This window comes from Cariama cristata, unplaced genomic scaffold, assembly GCF_000690535.1.
Source record: "Cariama cristata isolate BGI_N322 unplaced genomic scaffold, ASM69053v1 scaffold20390, whole genome shotgun sequence".
Lineage (NCBI taxonomy): Eukaryota > Metazoa > Chordata > Aves > Cariamiformes > Cariamidae > Cariama > Cariama cristata.
In genome coordinates, this window is record NW_009594370.1 from 4,476 (window position 1) to 13,782 (window position 9,307).

At 39.1% G+C, this 9,307-nt stretch overlaps 1 protein-coding gene across 1 annotated transcript in view; it reads right to left on the minus strand.

Annotated features, from left to right (window-relative positions):
- Window positions 1-313: 313 nt before the first annotated feature.
- The window catches only part of LOC104159778 (rho-associated protein kinase 1-like), an 18,643-nt gene continuing 9,649 nt past the window's right edge, over window positions 314-9,307 (minus strand). The window contains exons 5-9 of the mRNA XM_009697776.1: window positions 5,584-5,672; window positions 4,092-4,170; window positions 3,713-3,974; window positions 2,739-2,946; window positions 314-1,111 (exon numbers count right to left, since the gene is read on the minus strand). Of these exons, the coding sequence (XP_009696078.1) occupies window positions 1,108-1,111; window positions 2,739-2,946; window positions 3,713-3,974; window positions 4,092-4,170; window positions 5,584-5,672 (642 nt within the window). The 3' untranslated portion in view covers window positions 314-1,107. The remainder of the gene's footprint in view (window positions 1,112-2,738; window positions 2,947-3,712; window positions 3,975-4,091; window positions 4,171-5,583; window positions 5,673-9,307) is intronic.

The window sequence follows — 9,307 nt, forward strand, 5'->3', positions numbered from 1 at the left end:
GAATTTTCATTCAAAGATTGTACTTAATTTAGAAAACGCATCTAGCATCTACAATACTTCAACCAATTAAAATTCAGTAAAAACCACTGATATGCAATAGTTTTTTTAGAGGTTTCCTTTGTTTAGTTTTAGATTTCTACATTTATTGACATGGCAATAATACAATTATCTCAAATTAAGGCACTAAAAGGACAATGTATAACCCAGTAAAAGTGTTCTAAGAATAATTTACAGTTCAAACAGTGCATATATTTCTTAAATGTTCGTTAATGTACATTATCACTTAAAATTGTAAGGCAATACATTATACAGTTATAGAAATGATGTACCCCAAAATATGCTTCCAAACTTGGTGGTTCTTTTTACTGTTAGTTTCTAATGCCTCTAATAGTAAAATAATTCGGTATGGCTTGGCAAAAATGCATAGATTAAAGGCAATTACTTGTTTTCCCCCCTTTACAAACCTGCTGAATCAGTATTTTGTAAAGCATAATGCAAAATAGTTAACACTCTGATCCATTCCATGGTGGGTGGTTAGCATTAAGGCCGTTAAGAACTCTGCAGTGAAGGCACTGAAGTTCAAGTGATAAGGCTTCATTTTCAAGCTAGTTCTGCAGTCTTCAAGAGCACGACTTTGAGTCTTGAAAGCAATTGCAGTCCTTCTCATTGAGGAAACCTTCCTCTTCCACTCCATTTCATATGCTCATCTTGACATAAATATCCCCTTCCCAGGGTAAACAGTCCTTTTCTTTCACTGATATGAAGAAAGTTGGCTGCATTTCATCATGATTGACAGGCTTTCTTTTTTAAATCCCAAAAGGCAGCACCTTTTTTTTTTTATACACCTAGCTAAGCTTTATTTGCTTTAACTTGCATTACATAGTAATAATTAAACTAATCTACCTTTAGGCAAACCCGCAATTAAACACCCTCAGCGTGCTTTTGTGCCAAAGCAAGGAGGAGACAGTAATAGCAATCTTAACCCTGAAGCCTGTGATAGTTATGTTGAAAGGAACAACAGCCCGTCTGCACTGCTCTGTGTGGTTAAAAAAAGCCCTGCTTCTCAGACCGCATCCCATGAGATTCCATTAAGCACTGTACATGTGGTTAGCTGGAACAAAGAAGAAAACGGACAATTAATAACAAAATATAAAAATTAGCTTCATAACACTAGTAGTGCATGTTTGCCAGGAGCTTCAGTGAAGAAAATGCCTTATTTTACATTAACAAAGCATTTTTTCAATTGACATGGTGCAATACTAAGATCATACCTACACCATCTACCACGAACTGTTCTTAATTTCAAACACCATTAAATGAAGACAGAGATCAGACAGAGGATAGTATTACTGCAGCTTTACAAGTAAACGATTAAGAGTAAACAATCATGGGTGTATTCATGGCAAAGGCAAGGCGACCCTCTCTCACTTGCAGGACATGCAAAGGCTCTCTCTAGGGCTAAGAGCACGCACATGCAGTTGCCAGAGCTCATCTGATGCACAGGAGTTTTGGTTGTTCGGGCTTTTTTCGTTTTAAACGTGCATTAACTTGATCAGTTGCCCAAGTCCAAATATATTAAAACAAAACACCTCAACTGTGCTGATACAATGTGTATGTGAACTATAACCGGCAAACTGAGACTTTGTTCAGTGCTTGTGAATCTGGTTTCTCCCCCAAATACTCTAGCACAGCTACGTGTTCTTAACTGCTGCTCACAGATTTCTTGTATGTCCTCCTCATGGTGCTGCATTGATTATTATCTCTAACACAATACTACCCGCAACATCGCTGGTTTTTATATTGACAGCTTTGTATTCGAGGCCTAAAGTAATTTTCCTGGATGAGATTATCTTGAGGGCCTTCACTGAATATATTAGTATCTCAAAACTATAATCACTTACGTTTTAGTGTTAATTATGGGGACAAGAAAATCAGCACCCTTTGATTCTTTCAGGTTTTCTCCCTACTCTCCTCTGCAGGAGGAGGTTTCATGATATATCCAGTGTCTCTTTACATGCAAAAGTTTGCTTTTATTGCACTTCACACGCAAGGAATGTTTGCACGACATTTATTTTGGTAGCCTTGCCAATCTAGGAAGACTCCTTCCCTACCTCATGCTGTAGGCCTAATCAGTTATTTTGTGGGAAAGGAACACACATACTGTATGAGGAAGCTAATGCAGGTTAAAAATCAGCTTACAGTAACCTAGCACTAAAAAAAAGGTGTATTTTAAATCTTGCCCTGGTTAATGCATAGGGTCACAAACTACTTACAAAAACAACTGCTGGGATTGGAGAAGAGAGGGAGTAAGTAAGCAGGGAGAAAGAATGGAATTCGTATTTAAGCTGCCTCGTACCAAAAGAAATGGCGTAACAGACTGAGAATCTGTAAGTTTCTCATTTCACCCCCATTTGCAGAAGACTTCTAGCTTACACAAGCTCTATGAGTCAATCCATGAATGACTACGTGGATCATACTTGCAGTGAAATGCCATTGCTGATACATCTACTGAGCCTTGCCTTTAAACAGGAAAAGATGCAACCAGCTCCCTCAGATGCACTGGCAGGCCAGGCACTGCCATCTCTACGGTACCTTTCCAAATCCAAAGAACCAATAAATTTAGCAGGAGAATTCTGTCTGTTCCTTCCTGAAATTTTGCAATTTCACATTAAATAGGATTTATAAACAGGGATTTTTTTAGTTAAAAAGATCCATAGCTTTTGTAGTTTATTTCTCACCTGGTTTTTCCAGACGTATTTTTAACAACTTTTCGGAATGACTGATTTGCTGAGGATCTTGTAGACATAGTTCTAGGAGAAGCACGAACAAAAGTAGATGGTGGTGTCTTAGGGATCTTCTTTACTAAATGAGTCACCCACTTCTTCTGTTCATCTTGACAGGATGCCAATAACAGCATATCTCTTGCTGAAGTTACATCGTAACTCACTAGAAGTAAAAGGAGGAAGATAATTCAGTGAAAACCAGGACTCATCAAAATAAGTGTATAACATACATGGTGTGCCACTGGAAAGAACAATGGCACCTATATACATACTTGTATTGGATTTGTTTGTATATTTTTGGAAGACAACAAACAGCAGGGGAAATTAGGAATACAGTTTCTTTCAATATTTGTTGCTCTGCATTAAGATTCTCGAGTCTAACGTTAATAGTCAAGAAATGAGAAAAACTTACACTGATTGCAGTCGTAAGCTGGAAAGCTGTGCGAGTGCCTTACGGCTGAATTCCAGAGTACATACCCCAAATGCTCGGCTTCACAGGAGCACAGAGAAGCAGCCTCTATTCCAATCTGTGAAGTGGCTGAAGAACCATTCTTGAAGGTCTTAGCAAAGCTTGGTGATGTGGCCACTACATTATCCCTAATGTGGGCCATGTGTAAGTACACAGGCAGAATGGTCTGGGAACCAAGGAGCTGCCCAGTACTTGGGCACAAACCTCTAGGGACCACATGCTCTTAAGGCGCTCAGCAGAGCCACATCAGTTACACTACCAAAGGCCTCCCTACAGAGGCTTGCCACAGCCACCTGTTCAGAAGCAGCGTTAACAGTCTATTATGTTAACAGCACCTTTCACATCTAAAATAATAAAACTAGACTAGAAAACTTTAAAGTGCTTTTATTTGCCTCTGATTGTTTAGCAGGTCTGGCTAAACCATGCTGAGAATACAGAACGCAAAAACCCATGAGTATACCTTTGCATGGTGCAATTAATTCCTCCTTTTTATCCAAGTGGTCTCTATGGCACTTCACATGGCATCTTCGACATTCTAGGGCAGCAGGAGGTTTAAAGACATGCCAAAGAGGTTTGGCACAGGCCTCACAGTTGGCTGGAAAGTGGTATAACGTTGGAATAAATTCATGGCCTTTGTGATTTAGAAAATTTGTCTTCTCTGTTGGCTGTACTGATTCTACCTCCAAATCCTTCCTGCATTCCCCCTCATTAGCATAAAGAATCTGAAAAAGAATATTGCTGTGTTATTGTTGAAGCACTACATATTTTCATACACTTTTTGAAGAAGGCACCAAACTTTTTCAAGAGTTAAATAGAAATGAGAATACACTTCTTTTTACCTGGAATATTTTAGGAATTTCTTCAGTTTCAGCTCTATATACATCTCCTTGAGTTACAGGCCGGACATGGAACAGCTTACTAGATTAGAAGAAACATGAATCAGAAAAAGCTAAAAGGCTATGTATCTTTCCAAAACAGTTATCAAAGTGTTTTGAAGTTCTTACAAATCTTGTTTATGCAAGCAATACAGTATACTTCAAGGCTGCAATATGATTTTAGGAATTAATTCATAAATCGTATAGATCTTGTCTACCCAAGTAAGACCAAAACATTTGATAGCATGGAAAGAGGATTATCTTACTATGGGTTGAAAGTCCATCGTGGCAAATTTACCTGAGAAAAATGCTTTCAAATTCTTCCTCAGAACACTGGGAAGTCTAACTGATTATTGCTAGAAAAGCTTATTGATAACCCTGGATGGAAGTAACCACATGAAGTACTACTCATTAATTTTTTTACTAAATCATGTTATCAGTTGATAAACAAATCAATGCCAGAACATCACAAAAGGCAATCTAGGGCACCAGCTGTTGAAAATGCTATTAAAGTTGGAACAAACATCATCTCATACTGGGTCAAGACTGTAAGTCCATCTATCCCAACATCCTGTTTTCAACAGTTGCTGTAACAGATGTTTATGAAAAGAGAATAAGAAATGGCTCAGAGAGAAAATAACTCTTTTCCTGGTTACGAGCAATTGGCAGCTTAAGCACTTCCTGAGTTCGAGATTCCTTCCAGACCACTGTGTTTGGTAGTCAGTGATAGACCTATCCCCGAATTTTAAGACCTTTTTTCAATTACTACTCTATAAGGTCCCATAATGTCCATCAGCTGTTCAAACATCACACTCAGTCATGTATCAGCAATGGGCTTCAGTGATATTTGACACAATTTTCCTCATGTATAACAGATGTAAAGGTATTACAATTCATTTATTTTGTCACTCTAAACAGAAACCATCTGGAAAAGTTAGAAATGCTTTGGGCTTGATCACACTGATCCTTTCTCAGACAGCAAGAAAAAGGTATGAAGCAAGGGGATGAGACCTAAAATCAGCCAGCCAGTTCCCTAACTATCCCATAACCATCATGCCTGGCTTTAGAAAGCAACTGTTGACTGGAAAAAACAGTCATTACACTGAATCATAAAAAGAGATAGCATAATATGTAGGTTCCACTGTCTCTGACCTTTCTGTGTCATAACAAGACGAGGCCCTTCATTTCTGTAACTTCAGACCAGTGACTACAAACAGTGCCACACTATTGTTATTTAACTTTTTCTCTGACTTTTAGCAATAGCAGGAGAAAGAAAAAGTAGTAGCTTCTGTTAACAGCACCCTGAAATACAGATAAACAGACGTTTTCCAACTAGTATGGGAAATTAAAAATTATTTATGGAATTTTGATTCCAAGCTTCTAGATTTGTTATCAGTTCTCACACACAATGCTCTTTTGCCAATTTGTATCCAAAACTCACAGTAACTTTACTTACTCTATATCTAGTACCATGGATGGATTAGACTGGTCCTTGTCCTTTTCATCATTGTAGAACAGTATCTTTTTACTGCTCACCACAACATACTGGGGAAAGAAAGGGTAAAACCAAGTTAAAATTGCATTTTAAAAAGCAACATTTATCCTAGTGTATTCCCATATGGACACAAAAAGCCTGAGTAAATTAAGTTTTTTAAACTAATATCATGAGATATTTAAATCATCATGCAGGCAGCTATACTGACAGCTGTGCAATGCTACAGCTGCAGTGATTGTGTATTGTCACTGGAGCACCCTAAAATGCTTGTGATGACTCTGGAAGTCTGTCTGTACACAAACTCACGAATTTCAGTTGCTACTGGCATGTTACTACGAGAATTACTGTATCACTGAGAAACTCCTGGAGTGCAGAATCTATCACTTATTGACAAAGTTGTAAACTTCCCTAGTTCTAGAGACCTGCAGGACTCACTGGTACTTCGCACCAAACTACTGGTAGGCTAAATGAGATTCTCACAGCTCCGTTTCCTACGCCTTCAATTTAATGGACTGGTAAAACAGAGCAAAATGAATCAGCAGAAACAGAGGTCTGGTATACATTACAAATCTAGAAATACATTTAGACAGTAAGGGAAAGGTTTGCAGAGGAGAAAAGAAATGGACATTCTTTTGCTACGTCACTTTAAAGATCAAACCACACAGTTTTTTCCAGAGTGGTAAAGATATTAAAGAACAGAAACATTTGGTAATGTGTTGATTAGTTTTTTTCCCCAAGTGTTTTATAAGTTCTTGCTCAAAATCTGCATATCAATATATTATACCTATCCCATGCCACTGAAAAAGTGGAGTACTCCAGAATGCATGGGATTCTGGGGAATAAGCAAGAGCTACTGAGAAGGCACTGTGAGTTTTAGAGCAGGAGTGGACTGCAGGCCCCCTTTCCAAGAGAATTCCCAAATGCTGCAGTATGTCTGCAGTGTCCACCCCCCAGCCCAAAAAGCGCAAGGACGTTGTCCTCAACCTAAAGTACACAGGCACCCTTCCAGTGCTGCTCGCAATCACACAGAACTGTAAACATTTGTTCATATGACAGCAAAACCAAAGAAAGCTGCTCAGAAAAAAAGTTTTGTAACCCACAGGCCAGTTAAGATCAAACACCTCTAACCGAAGCACTTCCCAGTCAGTTCAAGCCTGCAGAATCTGCTGCCTGCTGCTCTTCGCTGGGAGCTGCCAGCCCAACATCTTTGCTAAAACTGTCTGTAAGCATAAGCTCAGTAACAGCGGTGGCAGTTCAGTACCCTGTGGTTTCAAATGTTTTAGAAACAACTAATTAAAAGGTATGAGGTACTAAAGAGGATTTAAAAAAAATAGTAGACTGACTGCTCTGGCTATATTAAGCTCCAGATTCAGGTATAATATGACCCAGAAGCAGGGAAAAGGACAGAAAAGCAAAAGAGTGAATACATGAGCAGTTCATCTTGAATTCCAGTTACTGGTAGGTAATAAATTGGGTTTCTGCACAATGCAGATACTGACAATTTAAGTAAGTGGTGTTTACTCCTCCTACAAGAGGAGGCTGAACCTCCTCACTACACAGGACTTTAAGTCTGACCTCAAAACCTGAATATGAAAGTCACCATAACAAGTTTATAGAATAGTGTTTTAAAAATGTGTTGCGCAAGCTGCATGCTACAGTTGTACATCTCAATTACTGAAATGCATCTAAAAAAGCCACAAAGGGTGTTCTCCCCTCTGACTAAAAGGGCTTTCAGCCTCTCAGTCAGGATTCTTTAATAGAAAGCCTGATCAACTTGAATAGGCACTAAGTTGTAATGGTGGGAGCCTCTTGTGATTTTCCTCGCTAAAGAGTCTGTGCTTGAATTCCTTTGATCTACTTCAACAGAAAGCTAATGCCTTCTTTGTCTTTGAAGTATGTACCTCTGCCTTTCACAGACAAGAGCAAGGCCTTAAGATGACTACTATAACAAATGCAAATTCTGACTGCAATGGAATTCGGTTATCACACTGCATACAAGTCTCAGTGAAAGAACAACTTAACTTCACAAAAGAAAAGTTACATACAACAGCCTCAATACCCTGTTGTGAACATACAAAAAAAAATATCTTCTGACAGCAGTTCTGTTCTACAGTGGTTTTTGAAGGATATTTTATCATCTCCACTTGGGATGAAATGAAGTTCCAGATAAAAATACGGCTAACCTATTTTAGTGTTAACTTGAGGTATGGAACTCAAGTGTTTATTCTCAAATGAGTTTTCCACAATCACCCCTTTCTAACTTGAGCTAAATGACTTGGAGGGCATGGGGGAAAAACATCAGTACTACTGGCATTTGAGTCAGAAATGCAGCAGCTCAAGCTGTAACAACTCAGGCATCAATCCAATTGCACTGCTAATGCAATTCTATTTTCCTTTTAATTTAAAATTAATCTGGGCATGCCTATATTTGAGGCTGCATACCTCCCACCAACCCCAAAACTGAAAGCACAGGAGAATTTGGAACAGAAGCACCTGAGGAGCCTGACTACGAGCCAGCCTGTTTCAGATGCAGTACAGTTCAGCCGACACAATACACATTAAGTCAACATGGCCCCTCACTACTGTGTCTCACTGGTTTGAACCTCGGCGCCTTTAAGGAATCTTATCAGCATGACTCATTTTATGACAGAGGCATCTATCTGTAGCTCAAATTCCTTCAAAGTGCAAGCACTTTTATTCAAACTAGCAAAGTATGAATGGAGTAACTACCTAAAATATCTTGAGGGAACTAAGTATGCCTATAACTGGGCATGCCTAAAGAAGCTCAGATACAGTCTTTCACTGGAGAAGCTGCATTTATTGGAAGTTTAAAATTTTAATCATCAGAGGATGCAAGAATAATTTCCATTTCCAGAAGGCAATCAGAAAAGGCTGCTGGAGGTATTCTGACAGGAAAACGATGCAGTATTTTAGATAATCCAGAGCAGAATAAAGCTACATGACTTGTGCCTCAGCACAGTCACTTCCGTTCATGGACACTGCCAAAAGTCTGACAGAACCTGGAGAATCAATTTGGGAACAAGAGGAGTCAAGCAGCCTTAGCTACCAAACAGAACAAGTTGTGGAACAAATTTACAAATAGGTGTCTTTCATTCAAACTGAGTTGGTGTTTGACTCATGGCACCAAGAACATTCTTGATCTTGCCCTGTAGATTTCCTGCAGTTCTACTCACAGGGAGACAAAGTGAAATGCAAAGAGACCAGAAACCAACTGAAAAGCATTTGAGGTATCCATAGCAAACTCCAGGTTCCAAACTGTGGTAAGGAAGCATTTTCAACGCGGCACTCATTCGCAGTGCCTCTCGTCGGAGGGTCTGGGGGAATACTCTAAGCAGCCATTAGTTGAAATAGGGCAGAGCCTAGCACTCTCTGTAAGCTAGAACAGGCGGCAGTTTTAATTTACAGACACATCCCCAAGAAGCTCTGATATTGATGTAAAAGTAGGCAGCTCTGGAACTCAAAACACTTCAATTGTATAAAGAAGGTCATGTTAGCCAACTGAAAAATGGAGTACTTCAAAGAAGGAGCTCAGCAGCTAAAGGCCCAATACAAACACTTCAGTGCTTCTTTGACATGAATTAAATCCTTCTCCTTTAAATTTTTTAGGTACCACTTCTAACACTTGTAGAATGTGAACATAAAAAGGAGTATCTGAGAAGGACCT